The sequence below is a fragment of the Sciurus carolinensis genome, chromosome 4 (genome assembly GCF_902686445.1).
Source record: "Sciurus carolinensis chromosome 4, mSciCar1.2, whole genome shotgun sequence".
Lineage (NCBI taxonomy): Eukaryota > Metazoa > Chordata > Mammalia > Rodentia > Sciuridae > Sciurus > Sciurus carolinensis.
Window position 1 is genome coordinate 35,662,693 of NC_062216.1, and position 24,484 is coordinate 35,687,176.

The following is a 24,484-nucleotide window of genomic DNA, read 5'->3' on the forward strand; positions in this document are numbered from 1 at the left end:
AGTCTATTAATGTGAGCAAATGTCTATAACATGAGCAAATTTATCATTTGAGAAAGACTTTATGTTGAAAGATCACAATGATCATAAATTATTTTGCATGGAAATTTGGACCATATTGGAATAGATGTACTCCTTGAGTTAATGATGGGGTTAGATCCCAATGAACCCATCAGAGGTTGAAAATATTAGAAGTCAAAAATGTATTTAAGGGGCTGAGGTTGTGGCTCAGTGTTAGAGCACTTGCTCGACATGTGCGAGGAACTGGGTTGGATTCTCAGCACCACATATAAACAAACAAACAAATATTCATCAACAATTAAAATATATATTTTTTTAAAAATGCATTTAGAACATATAACCTACCAAACATCCTAGCTTAGCCCATAGTCCTTAATGTTTCACCTCATGGTCATGGGGCTGACTGGAAACCGTTGCTCCATTACAACACAGCATTATGAGAATATCATTCCACATATTGCTAGCCTGGGAAAGATCAAAATTCAAAAGTCAAAGTAGGTTTCTAATGAACACGTATAGCTTTTGTGCCATAGGAAAATCAAAAAAATCAGAAATTAAATCATTCTAAGTCAGAGAAGGTCGGTTTTTATTGTTGCTATGTCAAAGTATGTCTGTCAAACCCCTACTGTATGCAGAACTAGCTCCCCTTACTTTGTTCAAAAAATTGCTTAAGTTCTAAAACCTTGACAAATGTATGGAGTGATAAATGTTTAGAAAGCTCTTGACACTTTGCCACTCAACCGCTATGTAATTTAATGCAAAATGACATATGAAGTTATACCTCTTTAAAGATGACAACTTATAAATTTAAGAATTCTAAAACCTGTATCTTAATCCATAAAAATCAGAGTTTAAATGGAATTGCTGGCAGCCTAATTTAAGCAGAGAGTGTGAGTGTATACATTTTTGCAAATAATACAAGTTAGATGTAGCTATCTGCGTAGCTAATATTAGATATTATGAATAAAAGAATGTGGAACTGATAATAAGAATGACCTAAAACTGTTGATATTTAAAAATTTATTCAACCATACATAGTAATAATGGACTTTCACTCAACTACTTTTCATATAATATACTAAAGAAGTCATTAATTATTAATAATATGCTACTCATCCTTAACTGTTTATATATTTGTTTTATATTTTCTCTTTAAATTACTATATCACTATCCACAGCAGCATTTTCTTAGATTTTAAAATTTTAGAAAATTTTTTGCTAATTTTAAATTGTTTATTTGTCAGATACTTGTTGAAGCCTGCTAGGTATCAGGAACTGTGTCCCTAAACCTATTTATATCTTATAAATCATATATAAAGGTAAATTAAAACAGTCTTGAGTGGGTTTCTCCAAGAAGTTGATACCTGCCATCTCAGTGATTAATAGGTTTTCAACAGTGGGGAGCATTGTAAACAAAAGGGACTCTTTATTGAGAGGTGCCATGGTCTAATCAAAAGACTCCAAATAGTTCAGTAATATTATAAATAAATGAAATGCCTGTATATTAAGATCTGTCCTGCTATATGCCAGCTATCCTTCATATACTTCTAGAATTTTCACATCAATTAAATAGTTTTAACAAGTCTCATTTTTTAAGTAAACCTAATCTTTGACAATAATTTTTCCAAGATTAAATCCTCAAGTAAGTATTGAACAAAAATGTAAATGCCTTCAAGGCTACTGTGCTTTACACTGTGCCAATTTAATTTTGTTACTACATATATTGGATAATATATTGGATATTTAATAAAAGCTCTTTGAAGATGGTGGTTATCACACTGCCTCTGACAAGAATTTTAAATGCTTGTCTTTTTATATTTCTGTGGTAAATTCCAATATGTATAGTGAGCAAAATAATGTCAAAAAATTTCTCTTTCATGATACGGTAGTATGACCATCACTGGGCAGCCCTGTGAATTTTAGCCCTTCTTAGGAAATAATTTCTCAGCTGTATTCTGTGGCACTCGAATGTTTAGTAGTTGTTAATGGTTAATATGGTAGTGATATATTCTTCTAAATATTTTTGCTAAATTAAGAAAACTAATAATATATTAAAATTTTAAATTAGATTACCTTTATAAATTTATAATTATATCACATAGTCCTCTAGTTATGTTTTCTAAATATTTTAAGTAAAATTAGTACACACGTTATAAAATTTTGATAAATTTGTTTTTTATGCCGGGCACGGTGGCACAAGCCAGTAATCCCAGAAGCTTGGTAGGCTGAGCCTGGAGGATTGTGAGTTCAAAGCCAGCCTTAGCAAATTAGTGAGGCCCTAAGCAACTCAGCAAGACCCTATCTCTAAATGAAAATATAAGAAGGGACTGGGGATATGGCTCAGTGGTTTTAAGTGCCCCTGGTTTCAATCCCTGGAACAACAACAACAAAAGAAAGTTATTTATAAATTTATAAAAAGGATAATCATACCATATCAGAAACTCACATGAAATTACACAACATATATGCATGTGTTTGATCTGTCATTACTGAAATATGTCATAAATTTAAAAACCACTAATTCTAAATATAAGATATTCAAATATTATTATATTTTGCACATCTGGATCTATTCTAATCATTTCATATACAAATTCATCTGTGAAACCAGTTTTTTTTTTTCACCATAATTCAAATACATAGCATCATGTCTCTTGAGAACATAGTATAGAGCATTATATTTTTGCAAATGACCTGTGTGGTCAAGCACATTTGGAAAATACTGCCACAGAGCATTCCACCACTTGAAAGATGGTAAAAAGGGACCCAAGACAAATTACAGCAAATAATGATTCATTCATACAACTTTTTCTGATACCAATTAGCTGAATATTAAATCATGATTGAAATGCTGCCATATTGCACAGCATTACTACATAAATTGCATGTGTTTGGGGAGCTTTTATAATTTTATTGTGCAATTGTCCTTGGTTTTTCAAAAACTGGAAATTTTAACTTTACATATGACTCTTGTTATAAACATGCTTACCATTTATTTCTGGAGCTAAAAGCAGCAGACCTTTAACAACTTGTATTTTTTACCCCCAGCAATGCATCTATTTGGCCTCAACTGGCAGTTACAGCAGACTGAAAATGACACATTTGAGAATGGAAAAGTGAATTCTGATACCATGCCAACAAACACTGTATCATTACCTTCTGGCGACAATGGTAAGAGAAAGAATTAATGTATCCTGTGTTTATCTTTTAACATCCCTTTTCCATAAACTGATTTTTAGCCATGCTTACGTCCAATTTATATGGGAGAGAGAAAAGGTTTGGAAATTACAGATATCATCTTTTTATGAGTGATCTTTATTAATTTACTTAAAAAGTTGAAAATTCACATTTTTATCATAGGAATACTATGATTTTCTGCCTTCTGATTTGATGGGTAGGCTTTTCTGCCTTTGCCTCCTGCAAGTGTCTACTGAGTTTTATTTTTAGTCTACAAATAGATTATAGTCCTGTAAATGACCTCTTATATTACCTTGAATATATCATTCTCTTCATTCAACTTGTATGTGATGTTGGAAGTGATGTTGGAATAGTATATTAATTTTATTATAAAAGCCTTGAAATGCAAAACACATTAAAGGATTATAATTTATGACCTTTCCTCTGGTTGCCCTTTCTCTAAACCTGTAAGAGTTTGCATTTTGGGCTAACACAATTTTTAATCAATTGACTGAATTAAAAATCAAATTTAAGTGAATAGAGAATACTGTGTTTTATTTTGCCGGTGTACACACCCAGAAAAATATATACAGGCATATGTATATTTATAATATGTATACTTGTATATTATTTATGTATATACATATACATACATGTCTTGGCATTGGTATCTTAGATGTTTTATAAAATATGCTAATACTTTATATCTCAAAGCAGCCTGATCAAGATATCTTCATTGTCAACTGATACATTGTTTGCCTTTAAGAATTTCTCTAGCACTTCTTCCTCTTTGTTTCTTTGTATCTAGTGTATTTATATTTTACTTTGACATCAGTTATGTCCATTTCATGTGGCTAGTTCCTCTGCAGGACTGAGAGGAAACTAGTACATATTTAAAAAACATATGTGCTGCTATTTTACATGTACCCATTTACTATGACTAACGCTTTTTAACATATTTTTGTTCTTTGCCTTCCCATCTTTTTATTTTAACAATTTTACTAGATGATACTTCTCTGCCTCCTTAGGGAGGTTGTAGAATTTTATGACATTAAATCTTCAAATAATAATGAGTGCCTCCCCAAGTGGAGCCTTTTCATACAAAGTTCTACATGTGCTGAAAGAACTATAAGCTGGTGACTGACATGTCACCACAGCTTAAGCAACCAAGGGCAATCACTGTGCAGTGAGTTCATAGGGGTGAAGAAAAACTTTCATAATTGAAATGGCAGGTGAGAAATTTCAATTACATAAACATTAATTACCTTAAACACTCATTTGATTTTATACATTGATAACACACATAAGAACAAATCAAGTAAATATATAGAAATCAGGAATATTTATTTTGTTTATATTGATGGATATTCAGACTATCCAAGTAGTTGATTCCTGTGAAAAAGCTCAGATGGTACTTATTTATCACGCACATAGAGAACTTTTTTACTGACTGAAGAAATTGTAATTATGCTAAAGAGATAAATGCTTATTATGGATGTTTTGTTTATTTTACAATACCCTAACCTTTTATTATGATTAAAATGAACATAGAGTATGGCTAATTAGTTTCACAGTACTCGGAAAGTGTGATACTGAGAAAGCTGGGGATTCAGAGCTGTACCCCCAGCCTGGGGCATTGGGTCCTGGTATTTTGCCAGGAAATATGTCTGCTCACATCAGCATCCTCAGCTCACATAAGCCCATAGTGAAATCCTAACTCTTTCCCCTATTTACTTTATAACCTCAGGCAAAGTGTAGTTCATATTGGCAAGAGAAGTTTAGGGCAGCTCTGGAATGGACAGCCTAGTATCATATCAGCTTCAGAGGGTTAGAATGTACACATGAACATGGCTTCAGAAATCTCTATAGAACTGGAGTCCTCTAAAACCATGACTTTTAAACTACTAACCATGACTGCAATAAGAAATGCATGTCACATTAAAACCAACGTACATGTACACATATATCTGAAATATTTCCTAAAATAATCCTTATCCTTATTTTGTGAAGTGTACCTTTGTGTTTGCTATTCCATTTGATTACATTTCCCATTTTTAACAAATACTAGTTTTAGCTCACTAAAGTAACAACAGTTTTATTCCCCTTCTCTCAGATGGGCTGAAGTTCCCCTATATGATCATAGAGTGTCCTGTATATAGTTAATGTGTGCCTATCCAGCAACTTCAGGGACATGTATTCAAAGTACCTTCATCCTAACTGTGTTTATTTAAAAAAAAAAAAAATCTCTCACGTAAGGGATAATTAACAGATAACCCAGAATCAGTTAAATACACTAGAGAACTGATCCTCTGACCTACCAATGGGATCAGGATATTTGTAGAAATTTCTCTTCCTTTAAAGAAGGCTCTGTCTGGACTCAGAGGTTGTCCAAAATTTGACCTAAACACAGTCACTTGTCTTCTTCCTTATTTCTCAAGTAACCGTAAATCACAAGGCGATCTTATTTCCATTTTTACTGGTAGAGTGTCTTATTCCTAAACTTATTGACCTGAGGTACAGAGGAGCAGAAAGGGACTCTATTTGCAAGAAGGAAAGTCCCTAAAACCTACTGCTTTGAGAACTGCATGATGAACTTGCCAGGTCTGTGCACCACACCATGCTACTTCCAATTTATAAAGTGTCCAAGGAAGCAGATCACGTTGTCTATTTAGAAATTTCAGATAACAACCCTTGAGAAAGCCTGAGAATTCTGAACAAAGCTCACTAGGAGAATTAACTGTGTTAAGCATAATGAGAAAATTGCTTCACAGCTTCTAAATGCAATCCTTGTATTTGTGCCATGCTATTTTATTCTTATTTTGTAAATATAATACTAAGGAACAATCATTGTGCTAATGTTTCAGTAAACTCCCTGCTTGCCTTTAAGTTAATATGGAACCAGAGCTTCTAAATGGTACTTAGTATCTAAAAGAAGAATTTATCTTATATGCCATGATCCTTTACTGATTATTCCTGAGACCTTTTGTGACTACAAATTTAAAAATGAGGTATCACAAGTGTAAGGGTCTCAGACAAAACAGATGGAAATGGACAAAGTGAATAAATAAATAAGAATAAAGTTTGGAACACAAATAGTCTTTCTAGAAACTAAAATTATTCCCCTGGATCAAGGAATTCATTTAGCCTAATGTACTAGAAAAAAAATCACAGACTTAAACTCAAATTCTAGCTCCTTCCTTTATTTACTTTGTAACCTTGAACAAGTTACTTAACCTCTTTGAGCCTCAATTTCCTCACATGTAAAGAGGGAATAGTAGTACCTATCTCTTGGCTCACCAACTTCTACAGTCTGGCAATCCAACTATATTTCCCATGTAAAGTTCTCTGCCCCACACTTCCCAACAATTATTTAAAATTTTCCTACTATAACTTACAGTCCTCTCTCAACAAATGACTTTGCATTGGGTTGAACAGAAAAATAGAAGAAGGAGCTCTTTTGATTTCCTGTAAACAAATCTCCATTCCTGTATGTATGTGGGTCTATCCTTTCACCATTTTCTCCCCATATTCAAGGTCATTTATCCCAAGAGTACTCCTGATTCCATTCTGTGTCTTTAAAACTACCCCCATCTACTGACCCTGCCCAGTCATTTGAACTTCTCAGAGTTTCTCACATTTTAGGGGGGAAAAAAATCTCCCTTGCAGCCTCCTACTCCAACTCCACCAAGTCTTGCTCTTTTTTCTTACAGCCAGTTTCATGAGCACAGTCTGTTTATTCCCTATATCCACCTGTTCACCTTCCACTTACTGATATTCCAGTCTGGTTTCTGCAGTGTTCCTGTCTCACGACTCTCCTCTGTCACCACCACTTTTTGACACTGATATCTTCCAGGGTTATCCATTGCCATGTCAATAACACCAGGGAATACTCTTCACTGTTTATCATATTTGAGTTCTTGATAGCATTTAAAAGTTAACCAATTATTCCTAATTGAGATGTTCTTTTCTCTGAGCTTCTGTGATACCTTATTCACTGTAACTTCCTAACAATTGTGGTAGGAACATCTCAGTTTGTTTAGTTGGTTCATCTCCCTCTACCTGATCCCTAAACATTATTCTTTGTCAGGACACTGTTCTTTCATAATATAATTACTCTGGGTTCTCTCATCATCTCTTCTGTCTTTAGTTACCTATTATGTGCCATTGACTCCCAGATCAATAAGTCCAGCCTAGCTTGCTCTCCTCAGCTCCACACATCAACTGCATAAAAATCTATCCACATTTCTTTGGAACATCTCCACTTGGGTGTCTTCCAAGCATCTCAAACTCCATGTGTCTAAAACTGACCCATCAACTACTTTGGAGATCTATTACTATATAACAAACCATACAAAAAACTTAGTTTACAAAAACAATTCATCGTCTCTCATAGTTCTGTCAATTAACTGGGCAAGTTCTTGCATTCTTACTTGGGATTCCCATGCAATCACTCCCAGATGTCAGCTGGGGCTTCTGAGGCTTCTCAGAGTTGAAGTCCAGGGAGGCTCACTCACATGGCTGGCAACTGATGCTGTCTGTAGATTCAACCTCAGCTCTACTGTGGCTGTCAACTGGAGGGCCTGAACATGACTTTCCATGTGACTTGAGCTTCTCAGAATACTGTAACTGGTTCTGAAGAGAAGCATCCCAAAACAGAACTTCTGAGGTCTCAAAAGAAACTACAAGTCTTCTCGTGACCTAGCATCAGATATTCTTAGATATTACTTTTATTACATCCCATTGGTCAACCCAGCCTCATGGTAAGGGGAGGTAAGCCCCTCTTCTGGAGGAGAAATGAGGAACACATGCCCCAAGGGCATTTTGGACGGGAGTTAGTGTTGTGGCCATCTTAGTAAAACATGATTACCACATCATCTTTCTTTCCAAATGTGCCTCTCTTTCAGGGATATCTGGGTCAGGAAATAACATTGTCATTGACCTAGTTTACTGGTCTGGAAGTTTAGGAGTCATTCCTGACTCCTCCTACTCTCTCATCTCTCATATTTAATCAATCACTAAGTCCTGACAAATCTAACTCCATAACCTCTTTTGAATCCTATCATTTTTCACCTGAATTATAACAGCCAATTATCTATACTGTCTCCAGTCTTGCTCATCTATTCTTCAAGCACAAATGTGAAATAACAATACCTCACCAGATCCCTTGGTGACCTACATTCTAGTCACATGCCTTTAAATGACGTACAAGGCTCTCCACAATCTGGCTGCTCTTTGCACCACACTGCAATATAGAAACTATAGCAGTGAGATATAAAAAGTATAAACTCTTGAGCCAAATCACCTGATTTCCTGTCCTAGTTCTAATCATTAGTGCCTGTGTTACTTGAAACAAGTTACAGGAATTCTTCTCTTTTTTTTAAGTTTCAGCTGTGTTTTTATTAATAAATTTTTTAAGTTGTTGATGGACCTTTATTTATTTGTTTGTTTATTTTGTTTATTTATATGCAGTGCGGAGAATCAAACCCAGTACCTCACATATGCTAGGCAAGCACTTTACCACTAAGCCACAATCCCAGCCCATCAGTGCTTCTTTGTGTCTAGTTTTCTCATCAATTGAAAGGAACTAATACTATTCACCTTACAGAATGGTTTTGAGTAGTCAAATTAAATGGTTTAAATGGTGTATAGCCCATAATAAATGCTTAGAAAATGTTAGTGATTATTTACTATTTAATATATACTCATTGCTGAAGTATAAGGCAAGGATCATTTTTCCACTGCTCTGTGCCAAACTCTTAGCAGTTATTGGTCTGTAATAGGTGCTCACAGAGTATTTGTTGAACAAATGAGTGAAACTGATGTGATATAAAGGGCCAGCACAGTACCTTGCTTAAAGTATATACAGAGCAAATACTGATGTAGTATAGTGGTTAAGAACTGAAGCCCTGCCATTCACCAGCCTTTATGCAAATTACCTTCTCTTACTTCCTGTCCCTTTATAGGATAGTAGTGAGGTTTAAATCAGCTAATACATGTAGAGTGCCAAACAGTGATATCTATCAGTAATTATTAGTTTCCCTTTTTCTATAATTTAAGATTATATATTTGTAATTTGTAGCAAAATTCTTAAGAAGACAGACCTTTGAATTAGCATCAATAATTTTCTCTAAAGCAGTAATAGAAGCCCTTATCATAAGTTATTTATGTTTTTAGTTACTTGGGTTTTATGAATTATTTTCCTTTGAATGAATAGTATTGTTTCACTTTACAGTATTTATTGAGCATATATTATGTGATATACACTGAGTGAGGTTCTGGAATATAGAAAAGAAAAAGAAAAAAAAATGACAGTCACAGTTGCCATTCCCAGACCATGAGGATTTCTAGACAAGGAAGAAATCAAGCAAGCAATTGCAATGAATTAGAAAATGTACACTAGGGGAAAGTGGAGGTATGGTACCATGACAGGACATCTCAGCAGCAGAATTATTGGAAGGGGTAATGATATGAATGCCAAAATTTATTGGAGGATAATTGAGGATAATATAAGATTAAAACAAAAGGCCATAAATTCTGGTTTGTATAACTATGGCAAATGACTTTACCAATCAAAACAAGAACAACAACAACAAAACTCCTTTTATATGAGTGCAAATTGAAAAGCTATGGATGTGTGCATATGTGCATGTAGATGATTTATCCTATTTAAAACAATATTAGTTGCTTTTTAAAGTTTACATTTCTGTTCATCATGTATCGATTTTTTTCAAATATAATGTGACAACTTCAGATTTGATATTTTAACATGTTAAAGATTGCCTTGTGACTTGAAGAAATGTGCCTAACAGGACTGCTGCAAGAACACAGAATTTTATTCAATATTGTTCATAGTATTTGTGTTATTATAATATATAATAGGTCCTTAATTAGATGCTATATTGATTTAGTCCCTTAAACTATGTTTACAATTAGCCATTTTATTTTACTTAACTTGTGATGTAATACTCTGAGTGTTCACAGTGTTAAGTTATGGCATGCAATTTTTTTTTTTTTCAAACCCTATGTTCTCTCAAAGATCTCAGAGTCGAGGTATGAATCCAAGGTTAGGTCACAGAATTAGAGAGTGGACTATCAAAATTTCCACAAATGCCTAATTCTGCTTCCTGTCATCTTAATCATTAGTGCCTCTGGGACCTACAATAATGACATTAACATTTACTGTCTTCAACAATTTCAGTTACACTTTGATGATTGAGTTTTATTTTCTGCCTTCCCATTTTAATCTTTATAGGCTTGTTTAACATCCTCATAGGCAGATAGCAAATCAATGATGTGTATAGAAAAATGTTTAGTGTTTTATAACTTCCAGTGATTTTCTGATGTCACAAAATAATCTTTAAACAGATACCAAACCCCCTAATTACCAATATGATTTTAAATATACTATTTTGTCCTTGTAACATCTATGGTTGATAAACTAACATCTACAAAATGTTTTTCAGAGATCAAAGTACTTCTTAAAAGACTTTCTTTCAAAGTCCATGTTACTGATGTGTTTTCACGTGAGCTGGGTATCACAGAAGGAGATGGATAACAATAGCCTGTGCACATGGTCCCTTTCTGGTTTCACACACTGACAACTGTTATTTTAAGACATTAATAAGACTGTTGTGACATATCGTTACTGATGAAAGGAAAAAAATCACAGTTAGCAGGTGAAAAGACTGCTAGTGGCTCCCACAGTCAAGCACAACAGGACATGTTTAAAAAACCTTCAAGATGGTACCCTGGTGTGTGCGAAGACTTGGTTCATCTCACTCTCACTGTGAAGGCTTTAATTGGTTTGATTCCTAAGCCACAAGCATTGAGTTTAGAATAACTACAGGACACTCCATTCCCCTGGCTCTGTGTTTTCCTCCATTTTTCCTTCTTTTTCTCTTAGTACACCCTGCAGACAACCTTGGTATTTCCTATGATCATTCCTAGGTTTAGACTGTAGGGGTTTATGGAGGTAGTGATCTCAGTGAAGGAGGATGAAAGCCCTGAGACTGGCCTTCCTTTATTTCCTCTGAAGCCAAAGTTTTCTGGAATTCAGAGCATGATGAAAGACTTCTGTGTCCAGCTTTTATCTAAGAGGACTGATGAACTTCAGAGGAAAGGGTTGTGCAAGTATTTACAAGTTTATCAAATTGTGTCAGTGGCTCACTGACTCCCAGGTGTGTTCACAATCAATAAAGAGCATTTGAAAAATACTAACAGGAATGACCACACTTGACTTGGCCAAATTAGAGAAGCTCTCTGACTTGAAAGGCAACAGGACAGATTTTTTTTTTTTTTAAAGACAAAGACACTTTAATCCCCTGATATTCAAACTAGAGGTCTATGTGGAAATGTAACACTAATCTAAGCTGCCGCTTTGGTGGATTTAAGCAGAGAAAAGTCAGCAATGTCCTTACATTTCTACATCACTGATCATTATGAAAGGTCAGGTCTGCATCTACCTTTTAGAAAAGGCATGTTCTCAGACTTTAATTCAAAATAAATTCCTTCTAAATAATGTAATAATTTGAAGCAAATAGAAGTTGACAGGCACCTAGAGATGAGATTCGTGTTTCATAGGAAGAGCTAGAATACACATGTGATCTATCTTGTTCTTGTGCTCCTTTTAACACAATATCTATACAAATTGAAATAGAATTTTAAAAATTTCCTGAGACCATATAAATGTGTTTCTTAAAACATTTTCTGTATGGAATTGTGCTTACAATTCTTAGTTTTAATAATTGAGTGAATGTGACCTAGTTATTATATAAATATGCTAAAGTTTTAATAATTATGAAACACAAAGATTGGAAATGTATTGGCAAAGTCTTTACAAATAAGATGAATGAAAATTTTTTCAAAGCTTATATATATGAATATTATTTAAAGAATAAAGCAGAATTCTTTATTATTTCTTTTCCTGTTTTCCCTTTTTATAAATATAAACATGATAAATCTTGCTGCAAAATAAGTAGGAATGGAAATATTTTTTTTTAAATGAAGCTGTTCAATTCTTTGCAAACCTCACTAGTCAAATGTCAAAAAATCACATTGCGATCTGTTTCCTAAAAGTATGTTTAGTGCCCTATAAGCGGACAGTGCCTTCCCATTTTTCCTTCAGTTTTACTGAAAGCAAAGAATCGGCAACTACCTATGTTGAAAAAGACTTGGTGAACAGATTTTAGCATCAACCCTTTTCTATCTTTGTGTGGTAAACCAAAAATGGCATTTCCAAGGCTTAGCAAAATACTAATTATCCTGTTATTCTTTTACATAGCAGCACTGTTGAGTATATTCAAAATGGAGTGGAAAATGGAACTATTGTACATTGTAACTCACCTTTACCATTATAATGGTTTTGAATACCTTCAATAACATTAGGTGATTTAAATATATTGATTTCATGAGTCCATTTAATTTGTGGGAAATACCCATGATATAATTTAACTAGAAGATCCAGTAGTCATTAAAACCAAACTTAGTTTGTGACAGAAAAAGAAAAAAAATCTGACGTTTTTTTCAGTTCAAATAGAATTATCTGCACTTTGTCAAAACTATCTCAGTTCTGAATTCTTGTTCTAGATAACATATTTTTCAGTTCAAGTAAATTAATATGCATTTTATCACAACCATCTCAGTTCTGAATTCCTGCTCTAGTTAGATAGCCAGATAAAGCACAAATCCTTGCCATAAGCTTAACAATTAGAATAAATAAAGCATTGCTGCTTTTAACATCTCTTACTTTCTTGGTCATCCTTAAACTCTTCTGCAGACCAAAGACATTCTTTGGCAATGGTTAAAGGTAGGTGATAAGGCCTTAGTTACTCCTCCTCTTGATAGATTGACTTTTGAACATGCCAATATCCTGAATACCCCATTTTTAACCCCACACTTTGCCCTTGATGGAAATACATGTAAGACAGAGAGACAGAATCCCTAATTCCTGCCTTGGGTTTATGGTGCTGTGAGTATAGGAGGCTTTACCAACGTAAATACTTTAAATTTTGCCTTTGGATTGCTGGAAGCTCACGATCCATGTCAGATGTTAGATGTGCGAGAATTGTACCTTTGTGTTGTAAAGAAAGTCTACATGTGGAAGTTGAGATTCTAGAAATTAATTTCCTTAAACCAGTCTATCCTTTTCCTCATTGGCTGTCTAAGTGTACCTGCATAGGGAAAACAAGCCATCCGTCCTCTGATTGCCCACCACAGCCATCAACAGGGAAGGCTTCTGTGAGTTCCAAAGGTGCGGGAAGTTGTCCTACCAGCAAGCAAGCATTGCTGTAGATGACTCCAACTGGATTCCTCACCTCCAAGTCACTTGTGACACTATCTCCCTGGAGACAGAGTCAGAGTCCAGTGATAGCTTAGTCCCAAAGTCTGCCCCCTGCCTTTCTGCTGCTAATCACAACCCTATGCTGCTTTACCTGTGTTCTAACTTACTAGCTACAAATTGGGGTTCCCACAACCCCTTCTTGGGTCCAGTTAACTTGATAAGATGACTTACAGGACTCAGGGAAACACACTTACTGAGTCATTGCAAAGAATACTGCAAAGATCACAGATGTAGAGATGCAGAGGGTAAGGTGTGGGAGAATTGGCCTGGCCCTTCCAGGAACTGCCACATGCTCAGGGCTCTTTGATCCTTGTCCTTTTGGTGTTTTATGGAGAGTCTGTTACATAGGAACGATTAATCAAATCATTATCCATTGGTAATTAACTTTCTCCTCTCCCCGCAGATTGGGAGGTGAGCCTGAAAGTCCCAGCCCTTTGATCCCTTCTTGATCTTTCATATGAACAGTCCCCTTCCTGAAGCTACATAGGGCCAGCCATCTATCAATCACTTCAGTAGTGTACAAAAAGACACTATCACTTCAGAGATCCCAGGGATTTTAGGAGTCATATTTCAAGAAATGAGGATGAACATCAAATGTGTTTTTTACAATAATATTGCCCCAGGGTTGTAACCACCCTTGTTTGAAAACCCCTATGCTATATGACATCCGTGGACACATTGAGCTGTAAAATTCTATTACATTATGATTTAATTAGGCCTTTTTATTACAGGCAGGAAAAAAAATTATCATAACCACTACTGCCCCATTCGAGCACATCCAATCAACCTTGTTTGTTTTGTTTTGTTTTGTTTTGCTGTTGTTTTACAAATGAAACAACCCTCTTTCTGAAAAGAAGCACCTGTTAAATTAGCTATGAGACTAATTGGGTAAGTAGATGCACTTATTGGCACAACAATTGGTCCTCATATCATTTCAGTGAGACAGATTTTTAACACCTCAAAATCAATAAATGAAGACAGCAACAAAGCAAAAATTACCTAGCTATTAAATTACTTTGAGATAGTGAAAGCTCAAACCCTAGAAGTCAAAACTTGATTACTGTTACCAAAGCTAATACACTTGAGTAAAGATGTTTTGGGGGAATAAAAATTCTGGGATTAGTACCAGTTGTGTTTACCATCTCTCAAACCACAGGTATGCTATTAAAACTTTTAAAAATCACTTACAGTAGCAATAGGTAGGATCAACACTCGAGAGTAGATTAAATTATATAAGCTTCAAATAGTAATAATAGAACTTGTTAATAACAATAAATTATAATAAAAGTGTAGAAGTATATAAACTGAATGAATTAGTCCAAACATGAACTACATCCACATTTAAATGGGATATGTGTACTAATAAATTTCTGTGGGGAAGAAGACTACCATTGCCCTCAATATATTAAGAACTATTTTATGTGGAAGTCAACCAAAAGACAGAAACTTATTAGGGATTTATTATAAATTGCCACACAAAGCATGATATGTTGTAGCATCCTTTGGCATTTTTTTTTAATAAAAACTGATCATTCCTTCTTGATAAAAATATAACTTTATGTCCTAAAATTATGACTCTGTAGATTCTGTAGTATAGTTTAATGAGTTAATATATCTGATTTTGTGTAAAATCAGTGAATAGATTTAAAACTTAGTAATTTAAAGTATTTTTTTCTAACAAAGAGCAAAGTTTCTACTGATGATTTGGAACATGGTTTCAGAATTATGCAGCCCTCCATTTCACTGTGCAGTAACCCTTAATTTGAGAACATAATCTACTTCTCTGAGCCTTAGTTTCCTCATCTCAAAACATCAAACTCATAGAGTTGGTCTTGAAATTTAATTTAAATATGCAGGTAAAACTACCTGTCATGTCATATGTTCTCACCAAAGATCGATTCCATCTATCTTCCCCCTCCTTGATCCTCTCAGTGAGAACTCATTCATGACAAATGTAGGTTCCTGTACAGAAGCATCATAAATGAAAAGTAGAAATTGATCTCAAGTACTTAAAATTTTCACTAGGTAAAACAAGATGTCTATTTAGATCAAAAGCAAAAATAGTGTCTAGGTGGTAGATTATATTTTTCTTTCATTTAACTCTATTCTAGTTTTGCTAAAGTGAATGTATATTATTATAAAATAAATGTTAAAATTTCTTTGAATGTTGCACAGTTTATCATCTAAGAGTTGGTACATGAAAAATCACACTGATGACTGTAACTCGACTTCAAAATTTTATTCCTTATAGCACTTTATATTACTAAATTGGTTCAAGAAAAATAGACCTGGTAGCTGAAGGACTGTTAAGTGCCATGATTATGGACATCGAGAATGAAGAGAGGAAGTAAAATTGCAAATAATGTCTTTTTATTAAGCTTTCTGGTATAACCCCCTTCTGCCTCTTACCTGGGTTATTATGACTATATTCTCACTGGTCTCTCCATTTCCAAGCTTCCTACACCACTACACTTTAATGTCCTTGAAACAATGATTTCATTTCACCTTTAGCCTGCTCAGAACCTTTAATGGGTCTCCATTTAGCTGTAGCTGTCCTTTGCAACTGATGGAACATGTGTCATCGTAGGGTGCAGTAGTCCAGGTAATAAGCAATCCTAACATTTACTAGAAATATACTCTACTCAAACCTCACATTTTCCTGAAAGAATGAATTTATGTGAATTACTCTACACCCTATCAGCAAAAAATCATGTATCTGCCTTCCTTAGCTGATTGTGAAGCTTGCTTTTTAGTAATCTTGAATTTTGGTTCTCTCAGTTACCACATACAACACACACACACACACACACACACACACACACATACATAAACAAGTGGCTTTGTGCCATTGAAATACCATTTACCTAATAAGTCTTCTTCAAGTAACTATTTTAAAAACATATCATAAATGATATGCATAGTAATAAAATGCTAGTAAATATAATACATCCTTGGGGGAAATGGTATAATAATGCTCTTTGATAAAGTGAAAATACATACAGAATATAAAGTATAAATACAATATTCTTTAACCTGATATTCAAGGCCCTCTACAAACTGATAACAGTTTCTCTTTGCAGCCTTGTCTCCCATTATTCCCATGGGACAAACCTATTAATGTTTTTTATTCATTCAGTACTAAGATCCAGCCACTGCAGGAACACTACTCTATCATACTCATGTAATCCTTACAGTAATCCAGTGATCACATTACCTTCCCTATTTTCCAGTGAGATTTAGTGTCAAAGGTTTAGTCTCTTCTATAAGGTCACTATGCCAGTCAGTATCAGAACCAGGATTCAAACTCAGGTCATCTAATTCCAAACCCAGTGTTCCTCTTTCCTGGCCAGATGGATTTCTTTGCTCACCATTAGGCTAACACAAGTTCATTTCCACAGTCATTTTTTAAATATAATGTTTCTCCCCACTCAGAAATGTTGTTCTACCTGTCCTTTGAAGTGCAGCCTACAGTGAAATCCCCTTCCTCTGACCCTCAGTCATACATTGCTTTAGATTGTCACTTAATTTATCAATTCATAGGTGTTGTCTCCTTAATCAGGTTATTAGCTGATTGATGGGGGGAAAAATGTCAGCTGCAGGAAATAATCTCTAAGATATTATCGTTTAGTTTATATTTCTTGTTATCACCTCAGTGCTATGTCCCTAGAAGACATTCTATAAAAATGAACTCAATGTCAAACTAATGATTCTTTACAGATAGAAGACTTTCTCCTTTGTCATTAGTACTAGTTTACAATTCTCACATTTGAAATTAAGTCCTCAAGATTTTGAATTATCAACTTCTCTAGAGGCTATATTCAATTTAATGTTTTCTTAAATAATGACAAAATTGGTAGGTCAATTTTGTCATCATTTTAAGAGGTATGAGAGGTTAATTTGCCAGTTTCATTCTGATCCTCAGTTTTCATGGACCCTTTCTACATAAGAACCAGTGGAGTTATATGTTTCCATTTATTGGTAAATTGTAAAGCTTCTTTTATTCCTAACCTCCATAGAGTAATTGAGGAAGAACTCTCGTCTAAGAGGTGAAAGGAGAATGCATACCAGAAAAAAAAAAAAAAAGAGGAATCTTGGATCTGTTTTCCAGAATGAGGCAATACAGGAAGAGAGGTAGTCTCTAAGAGCAGGCAGGGACCAGGGAACAGAGTCCTTGTTCCTGTGGATTGAAAGTTAGTGGGAGGAATGATGTCATAGGCCCACTAAGGCAAAAGGTCAAGTGTGAAATGAGAATCAAAAGGAAGAGGAAAAGTCGTGACAGCCTACATTAAAAACTGAGAATTTCAACTTGTCCTTCTGTCCCTTCACCTCACAGTGTCCCCTTTGCCCCTTCTCTACCTTCCTTTATACATCTGATTTTTGATTCATCTGTTATATAGCTTAGAGAGGGCCAAATGAATCAGGGCCATTGATTGGTTTTGTTGTTATTTACTTTGACTGGTTTGGAAATCTCCATAATCCATTCTGCCTTAATTTACACTTTGCAGTGTTATAGTAAGGTTAGAATAACTGACAAATACCAGTCTTAATCTCTTCCAAGAAATAACAAGACGTAACTCTTGTAAGATAATTATGTTTCAAATGATCAAGAAAAACTGTAGGTGTGAAAACAACTTCCATAATAGGCATACCTGAGGGGAAGTCAAAGAATTTTGGCTTAAATATCTTAATGTGTTAAATCAGAGTTAGTAAAACAACAATATCTAACAAAAAAGCTGTTCTATGAAAGCATTTAATTTATCAGAAGATGAAATGCATGAGCATTTCGTGAAAATAGCTTTTGGAAAATAAACCTGTTTTATTTTCTATTCTTCATCGATGGATCTTTCACATTCAGGAAAATTAGGTGGATTTACACAAGAAAATAACACCATAGATTCTGGAGAACTTGATATTGGCCGAAGAGCAGTTCAAGAGGTTCCTCCTGGGATCTTCTGGAGATCACAGCTCTTTATTGATCAGCCACAGTTTCTGAAATTCAATATCTCTCTTCAGAAGGATGCATTGATTGGAGTATATGGCCGAAAAGGCTTACCACCATCCCATACTCAGGTAAGTGCAAGCTGTATTGTGAAGAAAATGGAAAGTGTTCGTTTGCATTTTTACAAGCTGCTTTGATTCCTGCCAGGCCCAGTGGCACACCTGTAATCCCAGCTACTCAAGAGGCCAAACAGGAGAATCACAAGTTTGAAGCCCCCCTTTTAATTTAGAGACCCTGTTTCAAAATATATATATATATATATATATTTTTTTTTTTTTTTTTTAAAGAACTGGGGGATATAGCGCACTATTAAAGCACCCCTGGATTCAATCCCCAGTACCAAGAAGCAAAGTTATTCCTTTTCTTAAGTTCAGCTGTTTGATTAACCAACCACTTTTGAATTACTATAGAAAGAAATCAGAATGGAGCTCATATACTTGGTTTGAGGTTTTGGTATCAGTAATAGGAAGAGCTCAATTTTCTTTCTGAATTGCTTTGATCATTACTGATTGATGAAAAATTGCTAAAATTTGTGAGTTACTTAATAAACATTGATTGAGCATCACCTGTGAACCTAGTAAAGCAGGACAGATTTTCTGAAATTCTGTGATAATTTCAGATGATCTCATGCCTTTTATGTAATAGATGTATAACAGATTCATTCTGTTGAAAGTGTATTGTTTAAAAACTTATGTCACATTTACTCTGAGTGAAGAAATAATGGGACATGAACATGATGATATGAACTTCATCAATTCAAGCCTCTGTTCTTCTAAAAGAATGAACTTGAGATAAATAGGCAAAAGAACTTCCATAGAAAACCAAGTATAAATCCCAGCTTTTGAGATCTGTCTCAAAATAAAATAAAAATGAAAAGGGCTGGGGATTTAGCTCAGTGATAGAGCACTTGCTGAGCATGTACAAGGCCCTGGGTTCCATTCTGAGCAACATGCATGCGCGCACGCACACAAACACACACACACACACACACACACACACACACTGGAGAGTTTTCATGTATATTTTATGTAGTGTAATGTATGAGAAATGCTTTTCTCTATAACCTAGGAACATAAATTATGAAGAAAAACTGATCAGATACTACTAAAGAAATAATATCTTCAAAGAAAGATGAGTAAGAAAATTTCTAGCCTACTTTCTCTAATGTCATCATGGATCAGGTTCATAGATATATGTGAAGTTTATGGCTGTGAAATTTTTGAATACCATGCTGTAGTATATTCGTTTTTCCTACCTGTATTATTAAAGTAAATGCCTTGGATCCCTGCACATCAAATACTTCTTACAGTGTACTTGTGTCCAATTTTCAATTTTAGATTTGATTTCAGTTTGTGTTTTAGGTGACACCAGGATGTAATAAGCAGATTTTCTTAAATAGATGTAGGCCTCTAGAATTTTAGTTATAACAGATAGATTGCATTAGCCTAGGGAATATTCTAGCAATAGTCTAGAGAAATATTAAAAAATATTTTTCCACTGAAACCACATATAAATTTAAATTATTTTTCCTTATTCAAGGAATATACCTCTAAGCTAAGCATAGCAGTGAGCATGCAACTCATAAATTCCAGAAAAATAACTTAAGATAAAAAATTATCTATTGTGTTCTACACTTGACAGTTTTATTTAAAGGGGACATGGCTAACATTTTACAAGTTATATATAACTTGCCAATTTTCTGTCACATGACAAAATACCTGAGAAAAGCAACTTAAAGGAGAAAAGATTAATTTTGGATCACAGTTTCAAAAGTTTCAGTCCATAGTCACTTGACCCCATTGCTGAGGGTTTATGGTGAGGCAGAGCATCATGGCAGGAGTGTGTGGTAGAATAAAATTGCATATATCGTGGTTGCTGGGAAGGAGAAAGAGAGAGAGAGAGAGAGAGAGAGAGAGAGAGAGAGAGAGAGAGAGAGAGGTGTACAAGGGGGGTATGGGCAAGATATATCCTTAAAGAACATGCCCCCAGTGACCTACTTCCCCCAACCAGGCCTCCCTTTCTAAAGTTTCCACCACTTCCCAATAATACCACCAGTTGGAGACCAAGCCTATAGCTCATGGTCTTTGGGGGACATTTCAGATTCAAACCATGATAGTATGTAAGATAAGGATTTAAAAGATACATTTTCAGGTTTTCTCATAATTCTTCAGTAATTTAAATACAATGCACATGATAACTGCTTTTCTACCACAATATATGTGTTCAAGTAGGATCTTGCATTTTCTTAAGCCTCACCATTATTAGAGTTCCTTCCTCTGGTTTATTCAGATCAGCAGAGCAAACAACTGTTTCTGAGTTCCGTGTTTAAACATGAAATATGCTATACAGTGGCCCAAATTGAACATTCCTCTGTTTCTGGGGAACATTAAATAAATCAACTTGAAATAATTAAAATTGGCCAGCCATTCAGAATAGTCACTTGAGTTTTGAAAGTCTTTGTGACCCTTTATAAAACTGTCCATTTGATTGCTGCCAAGGAATCAATTGACTTTCTTCTCTCTGATGCCCAATTCATCCTCCTGGAGAGTCAGAAATCTAATGAAGCAATTCAAGCTTCACACTTGTACATGCTATGGCATGTTAGTGCACTTGCAATGAAGGTTGTTTTAAAGTAGGGGGTAGAAACCTGAGTTCTAAGCATACCTGACCACTTTTTGGCTTTGTGACCTTGCACAACTAACTTCTCTGAGCCTCAGTATCTGTTGGTTAAAGGAGATGGTTGGATCACATGATCTCTAAAATCTTCCTTCTCTATATTCCAATGATACAAAAGACTCTGCCACATCAAAAAGTTGATTTAAGGGCATAGTTGAACATTCATGGATTCTGAGTCCTTATAACTTTTGTAACAATTGAATTAAACATGGGTAGTCTGAACTTTTCAGAAATAAAATACCAAGATAACTGAAAAACATCTGTTTGCATTTTATATGGTCTGTTAATCAACATAAATACAACAAACATAGGTAAACTTCTTTTCTACTGATCTATCAAAGGACTTTGTCAATACATTGTAGTTTAAAGCAACTAAATGAAAATGATTTTAAAAGCATGTATATTTGGTAATTTTACATCATAAGAAAATTACCCTGCAAGAGAGCTTTCACACTAACATAGTTCCAGTCCATTTGAACTCTTCTTTATCAAGCATAAACTTTGCCTCATGGTAGTTTTCTCCAAGTAATAAGATGGAAGAGTTAACTCAAAGTCTTTCATCCTAAAAATTGCATAACATCTTAAGACTCCTTCCCCACAACCCAGCACAAAAATATCCACATCCAGTGCTGCAAGGAAAACTCAAGTTTACCCATATGTGGTCACTTTATAGCCTAATAACAAAGGATATTGAATATTTCCATTCCAAATAATTTGGTTATTTGTGTTAGAGGTGGTTTTGGTGTCAAGAGGAGACTTTTCTATATGTACTTGAAGAGCTCTCCTGAAATCATGTGTGAATTGCCCCTAATAACAGAATACCCTAGAATCAAGTAGCTATCTAAAAACCATTGGCTACTTCCTACTGCCACCATCATGTCCTCCACTCCATTCTTCTCTTACTGTTCTTGGTGTGATCCAAGTGGTGATTTCCACGATAAGGCTGAAGATTATGATTATGGACTTGAACGACCAGTTAAAACTCAAATTTTCCTCCCTTTTACTTTTTTCAGTTACTGTCTTTAGCATTAAGGGAGAAGTGTTTAGGTACATTGGACCATTAATAAGAAACCTTTTTCCTGTTGCTTTGCCATGCTAATATAAATATTTAAATCTAATGAGGAAATGAATGACTTATTTGAAATGGAGACACCTTTCAGAACTGCTGAAGTGATTTTCCCCTGATAATTCTGGAACAGAATTTTTACAAGTAGCCACATCAGTTATTATTTTTACCCTGTAAGAAGTAAATGAAAAAAAAATTAAGTTATTCACTGCATGGTTTTCATAACTGAATTATGTTGTAATGTGTTTTACTTGTGAAGAATGAAAAAATGCTTTTAAATTTAAATAAAGATTTTAATAAGACAGAAACTAAACTTGATGTTTAAAGTCCTCCAAGTATAACTGTAGCTGCCAATGATCTGTATACTTGGTAATCTACCTGAACTATGATTCCCAGAAAATATTATTCCAGTTTGATTGAATTAAGAGATTTATATAATTATCTTTTCCTATAGAACTCTGATGAAATTCCACTTAAGGAACCTATCAGAAGGAATATTAAAGACTCACACAGTATCTTAAGCATAGTGAGATGGATATAGAGAGACAGACAAATTGTGTGTGAGTGTTTTTTACTATAAACATATCTCGGAAATAAAATGAAACCAGGTGATAGTCTTAAGAAACTGAATCACTCTACTTTTAAGAAACTATTATCAAAAAGGTTTATTGAAATTATGTTGGAAAGTTTTTTCATTGTCTTCCAAAGTCACTGCATTATCTCTGGTTAAAACTGATTCTTGAGGAAATCAAGCAGGGTCAGACATGTGGGCAGTAGCTGGGTACGGTGGTGTACACTTGTAATCCCAGCAACTGGAGAGGCTAAGGCAGGAGGATTGCAAATCTGAGACCAGCCTCTGCAAACAAAACTCTATCTATTAATACCTTCTATCCCTAAATAAAACAAGATGGGTTGTGGAGGTAGCTCAGTGGTACAGTGATTACTTAGCATATGTGAGATCCTGGGTTTAATCCCCATCACTGAAGGGTGGGGGAGGGAGGGAAAGGAAAGGGTCATATCTGGGCAGTGGTGGGGTGGGTCTATGAACTCAGGTGCATTTTTCTCCATGGCTTGGTCATTGTCCCCGCACCACTCTGCCTCTTTTCTGTGACTCTGGCAGAGCTGTCCTAAGCAACGTGGAGAAACCCAGAGGTTTTCACTTACATATAGTCAGATAAAAACATAGAACAACAGGTACCTTTATATCTTTGATCAAAAGTCTAAACCAGGTATTAATAGTTTATTAAATAGAAGCAGCCAAACTATAATGTTTCTGACTACTAACACAGTTTTTCTTGTCCTGGTCCCCAGTATGATTTTGTGGAGCTCCTGGATGGCAGCAGGTTGATTGCAAGAGAGCAGCGAAACCTGGTGGAGTCTGAAAGAGCAGGGCGGCAGGCAAGATCCGTCAGCCTACACGAGGCCGGCTTCATCCAGTACTTGGATTCTGGAATCTGGCATCTGGCTTTTTATAATGATGGGAAAAATGCAGAGCAGGTGTCTTTTAATACCATTGTTATAGGTAAGAAGACTTCAAAGGATCTTTTTCCAGGCTTCAGCCTAAACACTGTGTTGACTAAAAACTATTATCTAATACCAATTTTGAGTGATTCCTAGGATGTTAAAGCCCTGGTAAAATGTGAGAGATATCTTTAAATTATTCATTTGTGACTGTGTGAACAAACCCTAAAGCTCTGGAAGAAAATATTATTTGAAATTATATTGAGGGAGGAGAGTACATCGTGAAAATACTTTAAAACTCTGCCTAGGAAATGGTGCCGCTTTGCTTTACCATCCGAATAATCTAGTATAAATGAATCCATTTGGGGGTTATGGAGCAAGCCATCTGTACTTCTTCAACACCTAGCTAACGTGATTAAAGTGCCAGTTTGTCTTTTGTGAGAGGCAACAACAAGTGTTCCTTTTTTCTCTTTTGTCCAGAGTCTGTGGTGGAATGCCCCCGAAATTGCCATGGAAATGGAGAGTGTGTTTCTGGAACTTGCCATTGTTTTCCAGGATTTCTGGGTCCCGATTGTTCAAGAGGTATGCAAGTTAGATTCTTTTCTTAAGCTGATCTTAAATAAGCTGTAGAAACACACGTAATTCAGTAAAGAACCAAGGCAGGAAAGCAAGGGGGAGAAACTGGCCTATTACTTGTTCCAACGATGTGTCTTTTCTTTCAGAAGCTCGGTGGAAAATGTGGCCGTTA

General features: G+C 35.1%; 1 protein-coding gene across 5 annotated transcripts in view; it reads left to right on the forward strand.

Moving 5' to 3' along the window:
- The window catches only part of Tenm3 (teneurin transmembrane protein 3), a 453,046-nt gene that overhangs the window by 308,385 nt on the left and 120,177 nt on the right, over positions 1 to 24,484 (forward strand). For all 5 annotated transcript variants that reach the window (XM_047548919.1, XM_047548916.1, XM_047548917.1 and 2 more), the window contains 4 exons: positions 3,067 to 3,189; positions 18,390 to 18,604; positions 23,587 to 23,797; positions 24,217 to 24,318. In XM_047548919.1, coding sequence (XP_047404875.1) covers positions 3,067 to 3,189; positions 18,390 to 18,604; positions 23,587 to 23,797; positions 24,217 to 24,318 — 651 coding nt within the window. The remainder of the gene's footprint in view (positions 1 to 3,066; positions 3,190 to 18,389; positions 18,605 to 23,586; positions 23,798 to 24,216; positions 24,319 to 24,484) is intronic.